The sequence below is a fragment of the Ursus arctos genome, unplaced genomic scaffold (genome assembly GCF_023065955.2).
Source record: "Ursus arctos isolate Adak ecotype North America unplaced genomic scaffold, UrsArc2.0 scaffold_30, whole genome shotgun sequence".
NCBI classification, from domain to species: domain Eukaryota; kingdom Metazoa; phylum Chordata; class Mammalia; order Carnivora; family Ursidae; genus Ursus; species Ursus arctos.
The window spans coordinates 26,769,928-26,795,613 of NW_026622986.1; the positions used below are offsets into that span (position 1 = coordinate 26,769,928).

The window sequence follows — 25,686 nt, forward strand, 5'->3', positions numbered from 1 at the left end:
TCTCTATCCCCACAGGGTGACATCAATGAGCACCTCTCACCCACCTCTACACATCATTTCCTAACTACCTGCCATTTTGCAAACAACCCTTCCAAAGATTATCATCAAACGCTAAGTGCATGACGATCCCTTAGGTAAATCCAACGATGTCTATTTCTTACGCAAACTACCACAATAGCACATCTTCTCAGTCAAAAGCTTCTGTGCAGGACAGGTGGTCCTAACCCCACCAACCCCACAGTGCTGAATCCCGGGCCGAGAGCCTAATGGTACTACAACAGATTGGTTAACTTTGCTCTAATGCAGGCAAGCTCCTCCTTCTTTGGACTCCCAGCTTTCTTCCTGGCTGCTGCTTGCTTCTAGCAGAGACTTACTGACTTCTTTTGTCCTCATGAGGCTGTATGCGCTGACACTTTTAAGGAAGCCAGAAATTATGTGTCCAACAGTTAAACCTTTGGGGGTACTTGCCAGAGGCCACGGAGAGCCAATGTGCTCTTCACAGAGGGGTCATTATGGGAACAGTTAGCCCAAGTCTCAGTATGATCTTCTATTTACGAGACTCTGACCTCAGGCTTAGAAAATTAGACTAGCTCACTTGTCTGTATTCCCTAGCCATCTTTAGCACCTATTACAGTGCAGGAATTAGATTCGAATTCAAATAGTTATTGAGAGCCTACTCTTTGCCAGAAAACTTTGCCAGGTACTTGACATACAATATCCCAACAGCTCCACAAAATTGGCATCATCGTCCCTGTTTTGGAAATGATGCCACTGAAAGTCATGGAGGTAAAGTGACTTTCCCAGTGTCACACCCCTAGGAAGAGGTGTCCCTAGAATCTGGACACATTGAGATGTAAAGGCCAATTGTCATTGCTCAGTATTCCATGAGCTGGGTTTCTCGAGGCTGAGGTTTCCTGAAGACTCAGTGGCCACTTGTAGGCACTCGACGAAAGCACATACGTCTCTGCTGGCACCTCACTTACGAACTACAAGACACCGAGCGCCAATTCTGCTTTTGCTCTTGGCGAGGAGCCGAATGTAAGGCTCCTCTCGGAGAGGTGCCATATGGAATCGGACCACGAGTTAGAGAGCACCAAGCCAGCGGGCACTGGGGGTGTCAGTCTCGGAGCCAAGACGAAAATATAATGATGTGTGTGTGTGTGGGGGGGGAAATGAGTGCTCTTACTTTTTTGCTTTTAGCACAGGCACTGACCTACTTCCCTACTCCATTTTTGCGTAAAGAAAACTAGATCAACAGAGGATATGCAAAATCTTCTGAGGTGCCTCTAAGCAGTCAAACGGTACAAACATTGTAATAATTGATTCAACATATCATTGTTATTAATTCCAGGACAATAAGCTTTTACAAGGCCCCGTGAATTGCAAGTTCCCTTTTGGAGAGTGGTAACAAAAGAATAGCTCCTTTCATCTGGTTGCTTGGAGAGCAGCTTTCTGCATTCTATCTCCTTTAATCTATAGGAAAGAAAGAATAACAAACTTGCAAAATGGGTATAAGAAACGATAAGCGGCTATAAGTAGTTGTACTAATGTTGAAAAAACAAAGACCTAAAATGCCCATTCAGAAGATATACCCATCCCAAAGCAACACAAAAGGATGCCTTGTCTTGCAAAAATTTTGTATAAAGGTAACTAATCTCCCTGATGGTTTATCAACAATCTTACTGTTCCCTATCCTCTTCATCCACCTTATTTTTGTTTTTGAGAAGATCTTGTATCCGTGCTGCCCAACCCTGGGCAGTGATGGAAATGTTCCATAACCTCACAGTCCACATGGTAGCCAATAGTTACAAGTGGCTACTAGACACCGGAAATGGGCTTCGTGCAACTGAGAAACAAGTTTTAACTTTACTTAAATACCTCTAGCTGCAAATATACTTTAAAAAAACTAATTAGAGTTGAAAATCAGTAAAATATTCTTTCATTGGGTTTTGGGAAACCAAGAATAAGGGGCCAGGAACATGACACCAGTGCTGGAGGCACTTGACAGCAAGTGTGTGGGACAGGGGTCTGCATGGCCTGGGTTCTCAGCATGGCTCAGCGTTACATTCACTGTGGGGTCCCAGGTAAACCACGCCACCGCTTTGTACCTCGGTTTCCTTACTTGCAGAACAAAGAGAGAGAATCGTTCTCATCTGGCTCCTCATTCCTGTAAACCTGCGACTCTGCTTTGGGCCCAGATGACGATGTGTGAAGAAGATAATTTAGGTAATATGACCAGCTGCCTCCAGCCTGGGGGTGATTCCCCGGCTGTGTCTGATGCAGTCCCCGGGGGCTCGCAGGTGACTAAGGCGCAGGCTGGGGAGCCGTGCAGAGCAGCCTGCAGGCTCAGACGGGGCTGCCGACTGGCTGATGACTCGAGGTTGCTACCGGAGCGTCATCTCTCTCAATTTGTGCCAATTCTTCCTAATATCCCAACCGCAGGCCCATCATTTCACTCAGATGACAGGCTACTCTTTCAAAGGGCCCAGGAATCGTTTTTTAAATATCACTTGTACTTAAGTAATAGCACATGGAGAAACAGGCTTTGTTTGGTGATCACAGGAAATTGTCCAAGACTGAGCTGCATAAGGCAAAGGCAGAAGGAAGCTGGCAAGGAGCCTGGTGCCTTCCGGCGGGCATGGGCAACAACAGGACGGGCGTGAAATGCAGTACTATTAACAATCTTCCACACTGTCCAGGTTGTTGTTGCGTATTGTTTAAAAACCCGGTTGACTCCTCCGTCAACTGGCAACGTGGCACCCAGGGTCCAGCACCAGCCACTTCCCACGCCGCACCACGGACAGCCCGGCAGAGACTTGGACACGGCCCCACTCAGAAGTCATAATCCTCTAATTCTAAACCTTCCATGGCCTCTCACTTTGGAGAAGGGAAGTCATCTAACTTCAAGCTCTGGGAGTTGCACGTCCTTTTGAAAATGTACCAGTTCGGGGTCACCGTGAGCAAAACGTCCATCTGCTGTGGCTGCCTTTCCACACAGCGCCTTTGCCACCGACGGACACAGCTACGGTTTAATTACAGTGTGATTCTGAGCTGCTGAAGGGTTTTGGTCAATGTAACACAACTCTCTGGATGTCTGCTGTCTCACCGATAAGATGACGCAACCAATGATGTTCCTGTATTTACCGGGAAGGTACAGTTACCGAGGGTCGCCGAAGCTTTGCGAGCCCAGGCCATGCCCGTGACAGGATGGGACCCCAAATCCCTGAGGCGAGACATCTGGAGGTCAGCTTTTGGACTCACAGAAGATTAACTGGAGCAGATCATATCCTAAGTTGCTGCAGGAGACAATGCCTTTTCTCCAAATGGTCATATTGTAGATAAATGTGTGCTCCTCTGAAGCCGAGTTCAAGCTTCCTGTAAGTACACGTACGTGGGACACGTTCATCCCTGTGCTTTGACCAAGCAGAAAAAAATATCTAACTTATTAAGAATGTCCAGCACATGGATTTCATTCACAGATGACTAGGAAAGAGCACCCCTGGGACGGGCATCCTGCTGGACTTGATGTTGGATTGTATTTGGATGGAGGTCAAAAAGCTATACATTTGTTTATAGGGTGAAATGTAACCCTGACTCGTAAGAAGTGACTCCTGCAGAAAGGCCACACAACATGGGCATCTGGACTCACCCAGTAAGAGGGAAACCTTATTACCTTAACTCAACTTGACTGCTAGTAAAAAGCAGATAACTGGAAAACCCCCAGAAAGAAGTAAATTTGGAGGCATCCAGGGGGCACCTGGAGTCGGAACATACAATCACCCTCTCTGGGAAAGCAGTGAAGCGTCGGCTCTGGATGGCCCCTGCCCAGGGAACTCATTTCGCTCAGTGACTTATCAGAAATAGTTCAGGGGACTTCAGAGCAGAGCAGAAGGCGTTTGCATAGGGAGAGGTTTTTTAGATGAACTTCCAGAAATGGCAACAGGGAAATAATAGTGACATATAAGATTTATATTGGGCTTCACATTTTCAAAGTCCTCAAGGAGCTCACATTAATTAATCCCCCCCCAAGGCTGAGGTCAGTATTACTGCCCCCACTTTGTGGATGGGAAGATGGAGTGTGGGCACCCTGGTTCTGGGCACATGCCCCTTTCTAGGTGCCCCCCCATCTGATTCACCTCCCCATGGCTTGGTGCTGCGGAATTCACCTGTCTGCCGGGGCAAGTCACTGTACATGGTCCTTCTGGCTGATGGGGATGACGCCGGTTTGGTCCCATCAAGTAAGTGAAATGTGAATCATTATGCAATGAAGACAAAGGCTGGGGGACTCCCCATACTGAACACGAATCTTCACCTAAGATGCCTCCCGTATTTGCCTGCTAGCTACAAATGATGAAAGTAAGGGACGTACACGGAGAGGGCAAACAGCACCGACAACTTGTTGGGAGCCCCGTCCCTAGGTCCTAGCCACCGCGTTTCTTGAGGCACGTAACTCCTGCTGCCAGCCCTGGCTAAACTATTTTGTCAGGAGTTACTGATGCAAGAGGAAGCCAGCAGGGTGGGCTGACCACACTGTCCACTCCCTGAAGACACGCTGGTGGTGAAAGTGGATGGTTCTCCTTTGCAGGTTTCTGTCAAACCCACTTGGAGTTAATTCTCTCCCCAAATCTTGTTTTCTTTCCTTCAGATGACGCAGTTATGGAAGACCTGCTTTATGCCAGGCACGGTGCTAGATTTGAAAACAGGTCACTTATGCCCCGAAGCCACTCGAAGCCAATGAAAAGACAGTGCACAACATGAAACCAAAATCCAAAGCAATAATGCCCAGAACAGAGGCATACACGAGGGCCTGCAGTAAACCGGCAACAAGTGGCGGACTGGGCCATGGGGGCTGGCACATGGCATTCTGAACACACTTCAGCCTGGTGGTCAAAGCTTTAAGTGGCATATGAACAGATCAGAGGCAAAGGAAGAGGAGCTGTACCATTTCACTGAGTTGGCAAGAGGTTTCAAAGACAAAAATGCTATCGTAGGGGCTGAGACTTGACAGAGAGCAGCCCGGGAGCCCTTCCCTGCCGTGGAGCTTGCACGTGACACAGGGGACCGTGCCACGCAGGAGAGACCCATGGCTGGGACGGCCATCACTGCACTGCCCCACCTTGAGATGGGAGGCACAGCCCTGTCTGCCCACCTACACTCACCAGGCCAGAAAGTGGGGGCCCACTGGCATCCACGGAAGCCCTTGCACCTCTCCTCTGGCATCTAGCACTCCACATGACGTCCCGCGGAGGCCACCTACCCTCGCACTCCTGTCGTTCACCACCCTGTGCGTGGCAGTCCCTTCCCTCCTGGTCTGCTTGACCCTCTGATCTTCTCTCCCACTGCTGCAGCCAATAGAAAGCTCTGGCACCCCCTCAAATGCAGCACATCGAACAATAATCCCTTCCTGTCGTCTTTTCCTTCAGTTTGGTTTCACGCGTGACTTCCCTGTTTTTCTTAGCGGCTCCGACTGCCTCCTACCCTGCCCCAAATCTGAGACCAGGAGCAACATCTTACACAGAACACACCATTGTGCAGACTTCCTGCCTGCCCAGATGTCTCCCCTTCTCTGCCAGCTGAACCTACGGAAACAGTAATGAACTGAGCCCCCAGTCAGGTACACGGTGAGACTCTGAAATTCTCGGAGTCAGGGACGTCTCCCTCAATCATTAGTTCAATAGGTATTGATAAAGTGACCCCACGAGCAAGGCATTCTTCAAGGTGAAGAGACAGCAATGAACAAAATGAGGTAAAACTGCCTTAGAGCTTATTTTGACGGGGGGGGGGGGTGGTGGTGGTGGATAAAATGGCAAAATAGGGGAGTCTTCCAGGAGATTAGAGAGGGGTCGTTCATTTCAGTGAAGAAAAACGAAGCCTGGGATGGAGACATGGAGTGCTGGGCGGAGGGGTGCAATTCTAAATAAGATGTTTAGAGAAGACCTCATTTGGAAGGTGAGCACAGGGGGCCTATACTGTGTCTCAGTGTGTCCCTACCATATATTTTCTGAATCAAGAGATTTAATATAGCGAGAAGGCTTTAACGTTGTAAACTTTAAGTCACATGTTCTGCAATTATAAAGAACCATGTTATCCCATTTGGTACCGTTCTATTGAATCTGAGGGTCGATACACCTATTTCCAATGAGTTACTGAGTCAGGCCTATTTTTCTCTAAATGCCCGCTGGGTCCACTTGCCCCAGCACAGTCACTGTCCTAATTCTGGCCATTCTGGTGATAAAACCATTGCAAAAACCATTCGGGGGCTCTCCTACTTTGGACGAAAGGACAAAGACATCAATGACTTCTGTGCTTGCCCTGTATTCAGAACTCTATCTACCCTTCCGTTAAACACTGATTATCTGTCCATTCATTATTCATTTTATCATTTATCAATGGCAAAATTGAATCTCAGGCTGGTCTCTCAACCTGCATTTGGCCTACCTTCCTCGGTCATAAATGATGTGTAATCAAGGAGTACAAGTTAAAATGAACGCCGGCCTGAAGGATGCAGCCAGCAGTATAAGGCCTGATACAAATGTGCCGGAGGTTAGTGATGCCAGTTTCCTTCCACTGATCTGGAAAATCTAAAGCTGACAGTATATATAGGAACTCATTACGTCATATTAATGACCATTCAGATCACAGAACGGCATCCACTTGTGAGAGAAGAGAAGTATTTCTGTAGACGAACAATTCATTAGGTTCAGATGTATTTCTTTTTTGGGGGGCAATGCCTTCAAACTCCTACATCTGTGGCATACCAGCAAGAGAATTCAGGAAAAAAGGACCTCAGAGCAGTCAAAACGTATGTCACAAAGTTCCTGCCCTGATGTTTATGCCCTTTCAATTCTTTGGGGAGCTTCTCAACCCATTCCTCAAAGATTCTTAGGCTTTGTGTTGGCTTTTCACAGCCTTGATCATTTGCCTTTCAAACCCACAGGAGACTGCAGGTAGCAAAGGAGAGGGTTTGCAACTAGTGGCCCCGGGAGTGAGAGCCACCGATTTCGAAGGGGCACAGTAGTGGAAAAGCCCACTCCGAGCTGGGGCTGCCTTCTGTTCTCCACGAGTGCCCAAGGACAGCTGCACAGCAGAATAATTACCTTGTGTAATGGCAATCTTGTCTCATCGGAAGGGTCACATTATGCTCAGTAACTCTGTGTAAGAAGGCAGGGAAATATATAATTCATCGTTAAGAAGGATTCCTTCAAAATGAGACAATAAAGAACCTGGCCTTAAAGGATACGCTTTCAACTCCAGTGCAAACTTAGCTAATAAGGCTGACTCATCCCGCAGGGGCTCCAGGTATCGGAGACTTTACTCTCTCGTCCTACCTAACACAGGGTGTGCATCAAAATTCAAGGTTTGGGTACCATCTAATTTGCTGTCATTAAATGCGGCGACTGATTTTGCCAAGACACTTCAGCTTTTGGCGGGTTAATTTCCCCAAGTTGTCTGTGCTATTTTTACCATCTTGTTATTGTGACTCTTGTTGCGTTTGGCTGGGACCAGCGAGGGAGGTGGGTGGGAAGCTGGGGAGAGAGGAGTTGCTCCCTTTGGGGATTTTGTTTTTCTAAAGTAAATTATGTTTGTTCACTGATCAAGAAGTAAACTTTAATTCTTTCTCTTTAAGACATCACAAAAGATGATGTTTGCGGTTTGAAAATTGGAAATAAAAAGCCCATAATAGATGCCTGTGATACCATTCAAGGAACTAATCATGAATTTTCTAGAAGCTTTCTGTCCCAGCATAAGAAAAGGAAACAAGAGGCTCTATAGAGATTGCACTAAATTCCTAGATAGCAATCCAAAACGTTCGCCTCTCCCATCGTCTGCTTAAAGAAATTTGCAAAAGTAATGGAAAAACACTGCCAAGTCTGTAGCATTACTCAAGGAAGACTTCCAGAATTCCATGCACGTCAGCTCCTTGGGTATGTTTCCCTATGATACGAACACACCAGTTGGTCATGCTACAAAACTACATATCAAAGGCCAAAGTCCAAATGACATCGTACTTTGCTAGTTTTCAACTCCCGGACATCACGTCTTAAGACGAAATCAATACCAAATTCCACATTTTGATTCAGAAATCTATAAGCCCTCCTCCCCCAGTATCTCATAAATTCCATTTAGCATCTTAAATCACCAATTAAAATAGGCTTTGACATTTAATTTGCTTATTTCTTTAAAAACACACCATCAGATCTAACCCCCTAAACAAATAAGAAAATAGGATTACATGCTAAATTATAATAGCTGTTATTCTAAGAGGCTGAATATCATTATATCAAGATTCCCCATAGTTGATTTTTTTAAAGCCATTTCTTCATTTTTTGACACTACATCTGGCACAATGAATACAGATGATCATTTGTTTATGTATCTGTCTAACTGCCTTTCCCAAACACAGCCAGATGGAGTCTTTCAGAATCAAATTAATTTCAGATTAATTCACTCTGGACCCACTCCAGTTTCATGACTCTTCGCTTTGAGGCATCAACCAAATTGATGTGAAGTCATGAACTTAAAAGAGCACAGGTTCCTCGATATCAAGGGGGAAGAAATAGTACAAGCCAGTGGTCGCTCCCTGTGCCCAGTAAGAAATCCATCCTAAGGCCTGACCAACATGTCACGTGTCAGTCATCCAGGAAGAATTTCCTTGTAGATCCAAATAGCGCCACGATTAGTTTTACATCCAATATTCACAATGCCTTGGGATGATGCCAGAAAAACTGAGCGACCTAATTACTAATATCAGGACCCATGACGTTACAGTAGACTCGCCACATATGCAGAGCCAGGTACGGCACACCTGTGAAGGGACAGAGTTAATTCCAAACACCCAAAGTGCACATTCCCCCTCTCTAGCTGTAGCTGCGGAAGGAGCTAGACACAAATGTAACCAGGCTTTGCATGCTGTCAATCTCGGTGGATGCCTTTATTACCGTACTTGTTTCAATTGCAATTTGGGTTTCCATGGAGACACAACAGTCAGCTCTAGAAAATTATAAGATAAATGTCAGGTGGTGATAACGGTGTTAATGAAGCTTCGGTGACAAGCAGTTCTGTGCTTCAAATAATAAGCTTATTTCTATTAGCATATGTAGAACCCGTCAAAAAACCTGGAAGAGAGTATTAAAAATGCAATATCTATCTATCTATATTTAAGAGGAGAGGGGATAGACCCCCCTGGAGTGGCTTAAATTTGGTGGGTTAACATGAACAAGAAAAAAAAAAAGTAATGGCTGGTTTCGTGGGAAAATTAGGCACCAGTGATGGCTTCCAACGATGCTTTTGCAGACATGAGGCAACGCTTTACTTCACCCAGTAATGGGTGGAATTTTTTTCTTATAAGGTGGTTAATCTCTTTTGTTTCTGGAAGCTAAGAGCTCAGCCCATGAGGTCTGACCATGGCAGACTGTAAGCTTCCGAGAAATAAACGCCAAAGCCAGCCTCGTGATAATGGGGTTGATGCCGCCCAACTCCCGCCCCTTGCTCTTCGTGGTTGGCTAACTATTACTGGGTTGCCAGAATCCAGAATCTGAAACCACCTTTCAGTAGTCTACAGCCAAACGTGTGCTGCTGAAATTTTCCCCAGGAGGACCTGTCAGGTCCCCCAAACCGCCAGCTGTGGGTTTCTGTAAGCTTGATGCATCTGGAACATGCTGTGGAACCGTGAACACAGTGCAAGGTCAGATTGTAGGAAAAGTCCCTGCAGGACAAAGAAGTTTCCTTTTGTTTGGAAAAGATGATTCAGACATGGAACACATTTTTTATGTTCTCTTTGTGAACATCCTTAAAGACCCTCAAGTATGACAAGGGTGATAATTCTGCTGATCGAAGACAAAAGGAAGACTGGCCCATGAGGACTTCTTCGCAATTCAGTGCTCTGTGACCTGGCCACAGGGCCCGCCGTTCTTTCGTTCCAGTGTATTTTTCCTTCATTTATTTAACAACTCTATTGAGTGCCAGGCAGTGTGTTTCAAAACACACTGATGAGTAAGACACAGTCACTGCCCTGACGTTTCCCACTGCTTAGTGCCTTGTGCGGCAGACCGTCCAAGGTTTTGAACCAAGTGTCAAAATATTTCTTCCTCCCTCCCCCGTCCAATGTTTGGTCCCTTTTGAGGTGACCACATGGAGCAAAGCAACTGTTTTTGCACAACTCTACATTGGGAACCACTGGCTGCTCCAACCCTCCCCTCTCCACCCTATCTCTGTCTGGACTGCTCTGACAAAAATACCATAAGCCGGGTAGCTGAGAGACATCAAGCGTCTACTTTTCCCAGTTCTGGAGGCTTTAAGACCAGGATCCAAGCAGCAGCAGATTCAGTGTCTGATGAGAGCAAGCCCGCTCCTTGGTTCATGGATGGCTGTCTCCTTGCTGTGTCCTCACGTGATGAAAGGGATGAAGGAACTTCCTTTTATAAGGGCACTAACCCCAATAGGAGGGTTCCAAACTCATGACCTAATCATCTCTCAAAGGCCCTTATATATACCTCTTGATACCACCATCACCCTTGGCATTAGGTCTCCACATATGAATTCTGGGGAAACACATTCAGTCCAAAGCATACTCATTACTACTCTTGACTCCAGTCCTCCCACTCCACTTTCCTGGAAGAAGATGGATGGGGTCAAACCCAAGGTTTGGGGTGTCACTGGGCTTTGGTGCTAGGGCAGAAACGTGTGGTGCAGCTTTTGAAGAAGTTACAAGTTACTGCTTCCCCATGAAGCATTTTTCTCTTTAGAATGTTCCCTTGCAACTCCATATGGCTGGTGTACCATGTACCAGGGCTGCCTCCCACTCCAAGGGGTGGGTGCCTCTCGCAGCTTTTGCAAGATCTAGCACTGCAGCGGGAGATCCAGAGGGAAGTGGAAACAGCACGGCTCAAGCCTAATGTTCCTGTTTTGAGGAAAAAGGCTATACTACTTTTCCTAACAGCCCATTCCCACAATCTTTCCTCCCTGACTGAAATCACCATGAGGCTGTGAAGACCCAGGGATCTCAAGCTAGGGTTTGGTCCACAAGAAACAGCCTCGGGCTTCCGTTTAGCATAAGGCTTAGCTCACAGAACACAAAGATTTTTGGGCTCTCTTGTGGCCAAGCTGCCTCTCCAGAGACAGGGGTCCTACCCATGCCACGGCCTGTAGCCACGCACCGTGTCCCCTGCGCATGCATTACAGTCCAGGTACAGGTGTAATAAAGCTGATAGAAGACTCCAGAGTTCAAAATCCTCTCCACCTCACTCAAGAGTAAGGAATTAATATCCTTACCTCAAAGCAAAATAAAACAACACAAACCAAACCAAAACCTATCAATAACAGCAACAAAAGCCTATGATATCATTGCATACTCCCATGTTCCTCGACTTCTCTTCCGGTTATCCCACCCCGGGAAACAGGATGGGAGGAATAATAACTCAAGAGCACATGTAAATCCCGACTCGAGCAATGGGTTCTTTAATAGGGCCAAAGGGGTTATCTGAATCGGGGAAACATAAAAGGAAAGTCATGAGGTTGAAGTTTAATAACTCAACTAGAACTATGGGGCTTGAGACTGAAAACTTTTCAGTTGTAAATCACGTAACATGATACTATGTTACTAAAAACTGGACGAAGCATCTGTGGTCATGGAAACAAAAAGATTATAAACACAGCCTGCCTTTGACCAATCTGTTAAACATCCTCAACCTTTTAGGAGCGTTCCCCTGGCTAGTACTCCTCATTTTCTTTTGCTCCTGTTAGGACTCTTCACAAACGAGTTCACATCAATCTGGAAAGGTTTTAGAGAGTCCAATCTCGAGACTGAAAAGTCACCTGCAATGATTATTGTTGGTATTTTAAAATTATTGAAATAATTACTGTTATCTTTAATAACACCACCACAAAGCATATTACAATAGTTCTTCAATTTTAAAATGACAGCTCTAAACTGGGGCAACCAAAATTACGATCATAATTTCCCAGAACTGACAATATTTGCTAACTAGACTCCTTGAAGAGAAGGCGGCTATACGCGTGGGAAATAAATAGGAGATTACAATTTAAGTGTGGCGAAGCTTTAACGGTGAGTTCAGAAGTGAAAGCAGAAAACAAATCGCTGCCTAGGCTTTGTTTTGTTTTCTTGTTGTTGTTGCTTAATGTTGAGAGGTTTGACTACATTTAGGCGGCTCAGCCTTAAGTGAGAGCAAGCAGGGGACAGGTGGCCACCAAGACCAGCATAGCCCCACCCTCCGCTTTGAAAGGTACCACAAACAGCTTTCCAAATTTGCATGTTTGTTTTTATAGACAATGTTATAAGGACAATCAAATCAAATACACTGGAGAGGTATTACCATAATCATTCAAGTCATTAAAAAAATGCTATGGAAGAAGCCCTTCCGAGATAGTGTGGAAGAGATCCTAAGTTCCTCTGGGATTCGGGTGACAGGGCTCACGCTTCTCTGAAAATGGGACACACTACGGAAACAGTATTTCAGTCAGTAACTATGCCAAGAGCATGACGCTTTTAAGCCACGGACAGTGGGATACCTATGATCTTGTCTTTTTAGCTGCCAGTTTACTTTGAAAATCATGATCTGTTTGTTTTTCTAGAAGACTGATGGAGGGAAAGCAAAACTACCTGGAAAGATTCATGTCTTATGTTACCGAAAACAACAATGAAACAGAAACACTACTGAGGCTGAAGCCCGAAAACTCATCAAGGACAGGATGATGCAGAAATTTTAAAAACAACAACCCAAATCACTGTGAAAACGATTTTAATTCCCCTCCCAAGGTCATATGGCATCAATTTTGGAAACCACATTTCCCCTGGGAAATATAACTGAGTGAGGTTTTCTGTGTCCACAGAATCAGGAATATATTTAACAGCACAAAGGCACTGGGATTTTGGAGACCAGCTGACTGGAGAGAGTATGCCTGAATGAAGGCATGAGTCCCTGAGGACAGGGAGCATTCCTACGGACGGAGAATCCAAGATGGTAATTACGTACCTGTAACTACACACAGACTCTGAGATCTGTGTGTTTCTGAGGCTTGCACATAGAGGTTTCATTAGCAACCCAAAACATCATGATGTCTGGACACCCTGGCAACTTTCCACCTCAGCACACAGGGACCAGGAGTGCAAAGCACAGAAAGATCTAGAAGTAACGGGAACGCCAGATGTGTCCTGAAGCTATGCTCAGAAAGAGCAGACCTTCCATGTTTACTTCAGACACTGCTCCTGGAAATCCCACCCCCTTTGGCTGTGAGGCTTACAGTCATGTGTACTGCATTTACAAAAGGGATTTGTTCTTTCGGGAATTTTCACCTAGAGGACATAAAACCTAAAGATCTGTGGCTTCCGCTGTGTGGGAAAGTCAAAATGCATCAGCTGATGAAGGGAGGGGATCTCCTTAATATGCACATTAATAATTTAGGTGTGGGAGGGAGGCATTGGGCGTAAATCAGTAGAAGGTTCCCCTGGTAAATGGGTTACTCGTGATAAATGGGTTCTAGCTAGGAGGCAGTTCACCTGTGAACCTGGGATGATGAGATTTACTGAGGCAATTTTTAATTCACTAACTGGACATTATTGACAGGCTACCAGGGTTGTTTGGGGTTTGTTTTTAAGACAATAATCGATAACAAGGGCAACTTGCTTGGCTGACCGGAGGGAGATACTGCTGTTTTTTTTCCCCCTCCTTAATTAACAATAACATTCAAGGCCCTGACAGAGAGTAATGGTGACATAAATTATGGAACCACTTACGTATGAAACCATACATTATTAAAACTACTCTAAATGGGTCCTTAATCTAAATAAAGATGGTCATTTTAGGAAGCCAAGCAACTCAAGAATTAGAAAGGACACAATGTTATTCTGACCCAAAATATAAAAGGTGTGTCACTTTGCCAGCCGGCCAAAGTATCAGCTGCCCTTGACTTTTATTATGATTCATGTATGTCTCTACCGCTGCCTGACTCTCAGCTTCAATTAGTTACAGCCCTGCATTTCTGTTGGCTAAAGACAGGAGAAAGAAGCAATCGGGCAAAATTCACTTCCAATATTTACACTCTGCGTATCCCAACCGGTCAGCAAAAGCAATTCTATCCATTCTACACGGTGCGCTCTCTATGCCGCGCAAGGACCACCTCGGGCCAAGCGTGAATGATGATGCATGATGGGTCACGGCGCAGGATTCTCTTTGTTGCTAAAAATACCGACTCCAAGACGGCTAGAATACCTTTCCCTCTGTTAGTTTTAAGGCCAGGCATCCTAATGAATGCAGTAAGGAAAAGCATGGGAACCCCTTATTAAACCAGGCCTTGCCGAACAGGTTCCATACTTTATGCCAACAAACAAGATCGTGGGGTTTTCCTGGGCAGCTCCGATGGCGCTAAGCTCTAGAACTCCTTTGATGTAAATTTTGTTTTAACCTAACATATGTATACTGTCTCTGACACCATCAGGGCAGCTGTCACTCGGATGTGTGGCTCTCCATGGGTGAGAAGCTTCTTTGCTGCCACTGTGACCATTGCCCCTGCTGGGAGGAAGGAAATCTCACCACGTGGGGAGCCCGGGCACGGCTCTGCTTGGCCGTTTTACACACTTGGGGTCAGGTGTTCACAAAAATGAATTTTCAAGTGACACAGCAGCTTGCCATCTCCAGTCTACGCCATGGAGATAATTACGATCAGAGCAATTTCCTCCCAATGAAAGCAGCCAACAGTGATGGTTTATACTCCTATAACTTATAGTCCACATTCAATGCAAGAGAAACCCACTTGCCTCACATCCACTGCCACGTGATTATGAAACACTGAGCTCAATCGTTTTAACAGGCTTAACCTACTTAACAAAGACATCTTGGTTTGTATGCATGGGGGCCACACTCAAAAAGGCTTATGGGGACAAGCTTTGCACAAGCATTTTATTTTTTAATGACTACAGAAGCTCTTGGGGCTCATCATATTAAAGGAAACAAAAAGGGAGGGAAGTAGCATTGGTTTTTAATTACTTCTACCTCTGAAGCTAACAGTGTTTAAGCAAGAATTCTTTAAACACTCAGAAACCAACCCAAGTGCAGACTTCTTGACTTGGCCAGCCATCAAGGTCTGCCAGTCCCACCGCCGCAGGCATGAAGATTTCTCGCCGACAGGACAAGGCAGAAACTAATAACAAGTTGGAGTTCCTCTCTCCAAGGAATCATCTTTGCAAAAACAAAAACCTGAACATCTCAGGTAGAAGTTTCTCTTTAATCCATCACCTCTTGTTCATTTCTGTGGTCATCATCCTAAAGTATCTGTGTGCCTAAGCGGAGAGCCTGGCGCAATACAAGGGATGGGTGGGTGGATGGATAGATCAGATAAATAATCTGTCTCCTCGGCTCCTGATCAAAAATTCTGATAACTTGTAACTTTTATTAAGGCACCATTCAATCTCAGTCCAAATTTGTAAAACCGTATTTACCATTTTGGCTCCATTCTTTTCTTTTAAATAAACATCCATTCCGATCTAGTTCTGTTTTTGTGTGCTATGGCCTTGGGCTGACTGCTACACTGCCTTATTTTTTCACCCAGGAGACACGAGGGAGATCAGGCAAAGATAAAACTACGTGCGTGGCTAAACATGCTTAGGGACATGGCTATGGGTTGTAAATGGAAGAGGAGCGATCTGACGACATGGAGAGCCAAGGTGCCTCTGGATTCAGAAACAAAGAGTCCTGAAAAGACCTCTCATTCCAGGAAAGATTCCCTATTTAGGACCGTGAATGGCAACAATTCACACGGGGAGCACACCAAAGCCCGTGGCCATCAGGGAACGCTGGAATCTTGTCCAGTGACCCAACGATATACTCCAGTCCACTTTGTGTGTAATTTTCCTTAGCCGGCTAAGGATGAACAGCAGACACACAGGCCACACAAAGGATAATAACGATAGAGCAAAAAGGGAAAACAAAGTTTCTGGTTTGCATTGTAACAAAAATGTTTCCTCCCTTTATTATGAAAGTTTGATTGCTTAAATCATCACCTTGTACACCTTAAACTTACACAATGTTATAAGCCAAGGATATGTCAAAAAACCCAGAAAAAAAATAAAATTCAAATAAATCTGATTATTGAGATCTGAAACACAGCTATGTTTATTCATTATTTTATCTATTTTATTCTTTTACAACATGTGTAGAGATACATTTGTTATGTTAGAAAAAAAGATATCCTAGTGAAAAGCTTGGTCAATTACATGTTGAGCCCTTCGGGAAAAATCCACAGGATTGCATATAAAATACTAATAAGATACTATTATTTGAATCATTCATTCATTATTTACTGAGTACTACAAACTGTTTCTAGAAGCGTGACGAATGGAAAAGAGGGAGGGTGTGGATGCTATCCAGACCCTCGCTGAAATCCCGGCTCTGTAGCAGTCTTGCTACCTAACCGTGGGCTAGTTACTTGGGAGTCCCAAAACCTTCCACTAGAGAACGAGTTTGCAAGGACACCTATCTCTGTGCTAATAGCCCTCGGAAAGAGTATGGGTGCTCTCACAACATTCTTTGATTTTTTTAGTCACGTAATACCTGACTGTGGAAAAAATGCATACACGAGTAAGGAACACCTGCTTCTCCTGCAGGGTAAACAGCAGTATTAGAAAAGCCACATTTTAAATGGAAGCCACGGGGCCTAACACCATCCCAAGCACCCAAGATGCTAGAGGGCGCTTAGCCAGTATCAAAAATGCTGCTGAAGGAAGAAGAATGCAGGCCCTTCCTCTACACCAGGGGGGCTGCCTGGCTCCTCTGGACGCTGGTTGGTTTCCATGCAGCTGTGCCACACTCGGGTCCAAGGGGGTTCAGGGCCCCCGCTCTCCCGACGCAGTCACTGTGCCTCTCCCCCGCAGCTCACTTCCTCTCTGGGTTTCGTCCCTCCACATCACCACCGTTCCCGAGCGGCTGATCTGAGGATATAGATTTCCCAGAGCAAGTCCCCCCTAGAAAATCTCCACCCCACCAGACGGTTCTGTGCGAACAATCTTTGCTGATTCTCCTAGTAAATGTAATCACTCACCAGGCAATCATGTTTCCGAACGTGGGAGCCCCCCATACAACCTGCTCTTCTTTGCTTGGTCAGCACAAAATGCATCTCAGAGCCGCTTACGAATCCCCTGCCCCTGGAAACCCATCTGAGGAGCAGCCAGCTCTTTCGGTGATGCACAAAAGTATCTCTGCCTCACAGATGCCCGAGACTCATTTGTAGACCAATTACCAGACTGGAGAGGCCGCAGTGTTTTACATTTGTTCTGTTTTGTATTTTTAGCCCTGGCTTTTTCCTTTCGTGGATTATGGTAAATACAACATTTGCTTCCAGAATGTGGGACTTGCTAGGATCATAAAGGAAAGTGCCTAACAAGCAGATTACCTTTGGCTATTGTATGATAGGGATGCAGACAGTTACACTAAGTGGCTGGCTTTAGTCCTATTCCAATTCTATTAAGCTGCCTTGCTTAGAAACACAGAAATAAACGAGGGAGCCTCCCTGCATGTGTGCTTTCAACTCCAGGCCTCCAATCAGCATGTCCCTGGGAGGCCTTCACTGTGGGGGAGGAGGGAGGAGGCTCTTTAAAAAAAAAGAAAGAAAAGAAAGTCTAGGTTGTCTAGGTTTCTGTAAATTTGTTCCTGAAGTTTCTTTCTTCCTTTACCATCATGTCATCTGTTTTCTCAACATCAAGCTAACAAAGGAACCGGAGGACAAAGTGAAACAAGCCCTAGAATTCTACTGGAAACCACACACTGCCCATTTTACGGAGCCAAATACTAATCGTTTTGCAAGGAGCGCAGTGTTTGGTCCTGAGTGGATGACATTCCTTCTGATTCCACCTCCCACAGCTCAATCTGTTAATACCACATCAAATGACAGTTCGTGTACGTTGTCTACTCTCGCAACTGCACAAATGGTGAGGATGAGGGGAAGCTTTTCTCCTCCTCCTCCCAAGCCTGCTGCTCTTCTGACCCTGCCATAAATTAGTGAGATACTGAGTTGTCAATGTAGAAAGTCTTCCAGAGGCAATTACGGTGAAACTTTGTTCCAACATTATGAAATGTGGCATTTTCACTAGATAATGTCCATATGAAACACACCAATGGGGGGCCCAGCTCGCGGACCTGCAGATGAAAAGGGAACGTGCCCTGTGGCCAAACACGAAGGAGCTCGCGGTCCGGGCCGTGATGCCAGGGATATCTGGCAGTGCCGTGAACGGCTTACTGAGACAGAGGTCACCTGCAAGTCTGTGCATTTTATTTAACAGTTCCCTCTTTCTTTGAGGAATAAGGTAAAGACATTTCACTGTTCTTAAAGAAAAAAAACAAAGTCAGGGGTAGCCTTTGAAGAGAAATGTATTTTAATAACAGATGACAATACATGTAAAGAGATGCTCCGAAGAGCACTGCAAAGGTTGACACAGGGTCTGGCGAAGACGGATGCCTTGGTAAGGATTTGGAACTCGGGGATAAACCGCAAGACATACCACAGGGCACGCTAAGCTGTGTGCAGGGCAGAGGTCACTGACGTGAGGTACGCAAGAGATTAGAACAATGGGATGAGGGGGGGCCAGAATGACATGCATTTAGAAAACTTCCAACTAAACCACCTGGGGTGAAAACTGCTCCAAACACAGGCATCCTGAATGCCGAGGAGCGTAGGTAGAGAGTAACAGCAAGAATGTGGGGCATGCGGGGAAGCAGGGCAGGCCACACAAAGCATGGCTCAAGGGAATGGGAAACCGAGCACTGATATCTCAAACTGTGCTGCTGGAGTCCCCAGGACCTGGAAAGAGGTGCACGCGGGTTTCTGGAAGTCTCTTGCATGTCAAGAGGGTGACGATTTCTGAATATAGAGGAGTCATGATTATACAACACAAGCAAAATGCTTGACCGAGCTGGGTGTCAGATTGAGAGACAGTAACAGAAAGAAGCCCCTCAGGGAATTGGTGGGCTGGGGACCCCTTTGACATCTCAAATATCTAAGTGATGTGGAGTCCACGAGTGACAGGTGGAGGCATTCCAAAAAGAAGAGGAAGACGCGAAGGAGGCAGCAGGGAGGATGTTCTCCTGGGGAGGAGGGCGCACCTTGGCTTCCCTGTACCCTTTTCCTAACCTGACCTTAAATCTCTCTCACCCGTTCATGCTACATGATCACGGAGTTCTTTTTTTCTGGGCATGGACTTCTAAGAACATGTCCTCACCACTCTCTTCAGGATCGCCTCTACGTGCTTTTAATCTTGACATTCAAATTATTCACCCTTGGATCCGACAGACAATTTCAGTTCTTTCCCAATTTCCCCTACCAGAACCCTCGGGCACGAGCTTTGATATCGTGCTGTCTGCCTCCGTACATTTCGTCATTCCATTTCTGTCCCTTAGAGTTCGCTTCCTACTCCATCAAGAAGCAAATGAGCATTCAAGACACAGAAAGTAATTCTCCAAACCAACCGTACAGTTCTCGTCTATATAAGCCATCTGATGAGTAATCACATTTTACGTAATCTCGTATATTTTCACCTTATACCTTTATCCCATTATTATATTATTCAGCACACGGGACTGTGTGGTATGGTGCCAAGATCTCGGAGTCCAAAGACCTTGGTTGGGGTTGCAACCCCAGGGCTCACAAACAGGATAATGGAACATGAAATACATCTGGGGTACAGTCTTTCAGTAATAAAATGTCGCCTGTAATAATGTGATACATCACAGTTGTTTTAAGGATCAGAAAAAGATACTACATGTGAAAGTACTCTGCGGACTAGGACAATATCATACAGTTGACCTTGAACAACATGGGTTTGAACTGTGCGGGTCCACTCATACACACATTTTTCCCCCCAGATACAATACTGTCAATGTATTTCCTCTTCCTTAGGATTTTTCTTGGTACCATTTTCTTTTCTCTAGCTTACTGTATTGTAAGAATACAGAAAATAACAAAACATTCAAAGTATGTGTCAATCAACTGTGTTATTGGCAAGGCTTCCCGTGAACAGCAGGCTATTAGCAGTTAGGTTTTGGGGGAAGTCAAAAAGTTATATGTAGATTTCTGACTGCATGAGGGCTGGTGCCCCAAACTTGCACATTGTTCAAGGACACACTGTACAGTACATCCTCTGTTTTTATCTTCCTTCCCACCTAGACTCTCAGTGTCTCCAGGGCAGGAACCAGATCTAAACAGTCCTTGGGAGTCTCAACTTCGTCTATCAAGACACCTCAGGATCTAAGTAAATGCATCAGGAATTAAATAAATATGCAATGATTCATTATTTTGCACTTCAAAGTCAACAGCAAAGGGCCTGAGGAACCAAGGCCTGTTGCTTTTGTCTCCCCTGCGTTCCAGGACTGCCTGGTCTACACCACACTAACTCACTTCCCACTTGGCTCCCAGAGGAGGCTTTCGACAATGCAAACCTGTCTCTGTTGCTCCAGCTCCTTTAGATAATCTTCAAACTCTACAGAATGATCGAAAATTTTTTGGGAGCTGGTCTGGGGCTAATTCCACAGCCTCTCTTTTACCCCTGTGCACGCCCCTCAAAGTCTGCTCCAGACCCGCTCGTTTCCAATGGACAGAACTCACTCTTCCACTGTCCTACCGTGTGGGGTCGTCTCAGCTCCATTCCTCCGGCCAAATTCTATTTGACCTTGAAACGCTCCTTAGGGAGCTCTTCTCTCTCCCTCCAGTCCCTGACTCCAGAATACGTCAGAGTACCACAGCACCAGATTTGGGACTGAGGGGGTAGGCTTCCTGACAAAGGGGGCATACCTTCAAATATTCACTCCCAGAGCTCAGCACACTGCCCGGCACAGGGTGAGTGGTTAAAATTTATACTGAATGAACGCCTCTATGGATGAATTTTTAAAAATTAAGTCAGCAACTCTATTTTCAATGCAAATCAGGGATGGGCATTATTTCAGAAAGTTAGAACTTAACAAATATGAAGACGTTACATCTCAAAGGGCGAAATTTCTGTGACAAGCAGAACTCAGTATTTTGTATAACTCTTCAACATATCAAAATATTTTTTCGTGATTAAAAATATGTTCTTATAAGATGTGACATATATACAACGGAATATTACTCAGCCATCAGAAAGAATGCAATCTTGCCATTCACCACAATGTGAATGGAGCTAGAGTGTATTATGTGAAGTGAAACAAGTCAGAGAAAGACAAATACCATATGATTTCACTCATATGTGGAATTTAAGAAAATACAGATGAACATATGGGAGGGGGTAAAAAAAAGAGAGAGGGAAACAAACCACAGAGACTCGTAAAGAGAGAGAGCAAACTGAGGGTTGGTGGAGGGAGGGGGTAAGCGAGCGGGTGTTAAGAAGGGCACTGGTTTTGTTGAGCACTGGGTGTTGGGTGTAAGTGATGACTCACTGAATTCCACTCCTGAAACCAACAGTGCACTGCATGTTAACTGTAGAGTTTAAATAAAAATTTGAAGGAAAAAAAAAAAGTCTTCTTATAAAATGAAATGAGTCCTGTCAAAGCAAACACAACCACTGAAGAAGAGAGTCGCCTGAGGCTAAAAGGTAGACCAAGACACAATAAAGATGATTCTACACCCAGGGCTTGACAGAAAAGCATGCTGGATAGGCGAAATGGGCCGCTTACACATACATCAAGAGATGAAGTCTAAAATACACTTCCTGTTCTTTTGGGTCCCTAGAAATGGGGAAGCAGAAAAACCTACCCACCAGATTTCTTTTAAGGCAAGTTTAGTTACTGTTCAGCACTACTGATTAACTGATTAAGTGGTGAGGCTGTTTTCCAAGACAGAATGCTGAGCTCACCATCCCATAAACACTGGAAGTGGGCATTTTTACTTTGACTTTAATTGAAACTGTTTCTGGCTTAAACTCCTAGAAAAGAATGCGGATGAGAGACGGAAGGTGGCTTAGTCCAGGGTTGTAAGCACGGTGGTGAGGAGAAGGGGACTAAGAAGGAAAGGCAGCTTGGAGGGATTTACTGAGAGTCTGGTCTCTATGACTTGAGGGGGTGTTTGCTGAATAGAACATAATTGAATGAGGAGATCTAATTTAGGGTGCTGGGAATGGAAAGAGGCAGGGGTAAAGAAGAGGGATTTGTAGAACTAGGATTTATAGGATAAGGCAAGTAACCAGATGTGGGGGCAGGGGAAGAGAGAGGAGGAAAGCATGAGGATTTGATAGGTTTTATAACCTAGGACTCAAGAGGATTCCTCTTAGCTCTCTGACAGTCGTGGCCCCCTAAAGGCGGGACCAGAATAATAATGGAAAAACGTATACATTAATTGCACTGAAATAACTCACAAAAATTGTTGATAGTAACTTTTCCCCTGTAGGTCTCGCTTTTACATAAAAATTACATAATCTGCATGGAAGTTTCATCCCAAAAAGTAACTGAAATATTTATAAGGAAACAGTGATATGGCCCCTTTTAGCACATAATGCCATTAATATTCATGTAAGGTTTTTTAGTTATTTAAAAATATTCTTCAAAAAGTAGATCAATGGCTCAAAAATAATCCTGAATTTTAACAGGATTTCTTTTCTCATTCTTTAAAAATTATTTTAAACTGTGTTTTGCAAAGATAAGCTTTCCTGAAATGTAATTTTTATAATTTAAAAATTTACAGTTACAACTAAAATATGAAGACTCCTAAAACATATAAAAGGATTTAAAGGTACTGGCAAGCTACAAAATCCTGGTAATTTTTTCCCATTGTTTAAAATTGTACCGATTTCAATATAAACGGAGCATTTGCTCATCTCGGTTTCTTTACAAGTAACACTCTCAGAAGCATATTGTTTCTGTAGATACTCTATATGGGGTGGTTGTGAAATTCTCAATGTGATGATGGTAATTCATTTTCATGACTTAAGTAATTGAGCCTATCTTTAGAGTTATTAATTCTAATTACATTATACTGTATTTCCAAAGGAAAATAGAATAAATAGGATGTAATCACTCCAACCATACTGTAAAAAACAGTAATTACATATTAACTCCCATTAGTTCAGTTACGTACGGCTGCACGGAATTCCTTCGGTATGTTCGAGGCTCAAGTTACAGGATAAGCACTGACTTTCTCTCTTCTACACTTGATAATTTACGGCCTTTTCCAACCACCGAGGTTCCATCGGAAATCATTATATACGGCTTAGGAGGGAGAACATGGCTGTTCAACACACTTGGGAGATGGTTTCCCCCTGAACACATGGCACGCACTTCCCCATCCCCAGCTCCCTAAAAGGGAACAGGGTCTGACATATGGTCAAAAAAGGCAGTCCGTGATACCTGCCCCAAATCTTTCTACAAGAGAAATCTGGTGGCATAGATTCAGGCTAATCTCTTCTGTTAGATTATAAATTCTTGGAGGGTTGGCTTCATTTTGGTAAGCACCATGGCACGTGGCACCATCCGGCACGTTCCAGGCCCTTGGAATGTGTGTCTGCAGCGGTAATAAAATCAAGTCTCTAAAGGAAAAGACAGGGGAGAAGCATGTGAGTTCTGTTGCTATGGACAGCACTGGATGCTCACAAGTTCTCTGTTCTTTAGTTGGAAGCCTGGGCGGGGGGGGGGGGGGGGGGGGGGTGGGGGTTGTTGTGGGTGGGACACCTAGCAGGGGTCCTACAGCATGGCCCGGGGCCCCTCTGGGGCCATGGCCTTAGCCTTGGGGCAAAGGTAATTCTATTTTGTATCTCTGTTCACTTTTTAAAGAACATTCTAGGGGTGCCTGGGTGGCTCATTCGGTTAAGCATCTGCCTTCGGCTCAGGTCATGGTCCTGGGGTCCTGGGATTGAGCCCTGCATCGGGCTCCCTGCTCAGCAGGGAGTCTCCTTCTCCTCCCTCTGCCTTTCTTTCTGGTTCGTGCTCGTTCTCTCAAATAAATAAATAACATCTTAAAAAAAACATTCTAATATTTAATAGGTACACAGCTCCAAGAAACAACAGCTGGTGGGAAGTGAAAAGCCCATAATTATTACCGTCAGTATTTCAATGCCTCTTTTATGGGGATTGCCATATTCCGGTTTCAGTATAGCTCCACAAAGTGCTAACTTTGTTCAGATTATCGTTACCGTCCTAAACTGAGCATTTACTGGTTGGTAGACCCACTAGTAAATAATGCATTTGTAAATTCCTACCATCCTCTGGGTATGTATTACAAAGACCCACATTTGAAGATTCCTAGGTTACAGATCAGTGAAAGAATATGGGTAATTCTACTAAGAAAAGTTTCCCTGTTTGCCGAAATACATGTAGAAATGGTTGTTGAAAAAGGTCGATAAGTAGTTTTGTAGAACTTAATTTGCCTTACTCTTTTGGGAAAGGCAAATAAAAAAATATATATACACTGGCTTCTTCTAAGTAACAATAACTAACGATGAGGATAATCAGAGCTACTACTTACTGAGCGCTTATTTTATGCCAGGCCTGTGGGTAAGCATTTAACACCTATTAACTTATTTAATATATTCTATATCCCTATTAGGTAAGTACAATTATCGAGGCCTTTTCATACGTGAGAAAAATGAGTCTCACAATTAAGTCCCACAGCCACAGGGTGTAACGAGAGAGTCATGACATGAACAGAGAATTGTCTGAGCCCAAAGACGAGCACAGCAATGTCTGCGCACAGCATGCACGGATGGGGCCTCCCCCCTCCGGGACTTATAAGCATCCAACTCCTGAGGAGTGTACCTTCCATCCAGAGTCCTTAAGTCACCGACGGGCAATCCCAGGAGACCTATCTGAGGAGTATCACATAGGACATTTCTAACTCACTCCAATCTACTGACTTCTTTAAAATCCCCGAGAGAGGACATTCCAGTATCCTCAGCAACGGGAGCCCATTAGCAATCTCTAGTATCTCAAATGATTACAAAAAATTCCTCTATTATAACTTTTACTTGAATTAATGTATTCTGGAATCATGTATTTTCCAACTGTGCCTTCCTTCTCCTTGGATTTTTCTTATGTCTGTATAATGTGTGTGTACGTGTGCATAACACACACACGTACACACACACACATTCATTCAAACTAGGTAGCATTTTGAGAACAAAAATGCTAATTTTATCTGAATATACCTCTACATAATTAGGTAATTAACCCTCACTTTATGACTGGCTAATAGCAAAGCAGCAGAATGATATGCCATCTGAAGCAAGTGGCCTTTGTTTAAAAAATTCTGAATATTCTATAGTGTAATAGGGGATACTTTAAGTGCTATTTAGTACTATACATTAATTTTTTTAAATTCATGAAGTAGGATGGACTCAGCATGAGGAAAAATCCAGATGGAAGGAGAAGTAAAGAGTAACACCCAAAATACTGCTAATTACCGTTAGTACCACTCAGCGATTATAACCATGTACCACTCTGTGGTTTCTTTGTTACAGTACTCAACTGTTTGACTATTAACTTTTCATACATGCTGCTTTTCCCAACCAGACTGTAAAATTCTTAGAGCCTAGGAACCATGTGATACCATCAGCTCAAGTGCTTGGCACGGTGCCCTTTTCTTAGGAACAGAATAAACACCGGTTAACTGGCTGACTGGTTGAAAATGTCAGCTCCAGGTTTTCATCTCCCTGAACCTTACCAGCCAAAGCTGAGTCACATTTCTAAACAAGTGTAGAGCGGCACAAGCAGGGTCCACATC

The 25,686-nt window shown here is 44.5% G+C and overlaps 1 protein-coding gene across 17 annotated transcripts in view; it reads right to left on the bottom strand.

The window, feature by feature from the left end:
• Positions 1-25,686, bottom strand: part of CELF2 (CUGBP Elav-like family member 2) — a 556,236-nt gene that overhangs the window by 159,731 nt on the left and 370,819 nt on the right. For 5 of the 17 annotated variants that reach the window (XM_044392047.3, XM_057304590.1, XM_057304587.1 and 2 more), the window contains one exon: positions 7,098-7,151. The exons of the other annotated variants lie outside the window; for them this stretch is intronic. In XM_044392047.3, coding sequence (XP_044247982.2) covers positions 7,098-7,151 — 54 coding nt within the window. Of the gene's footprint in view, positions 1-7,097; positions 7,152-25,686 lie in introns of those variants that run through there. 17 annotated transcript variants of the gene reach the window in all.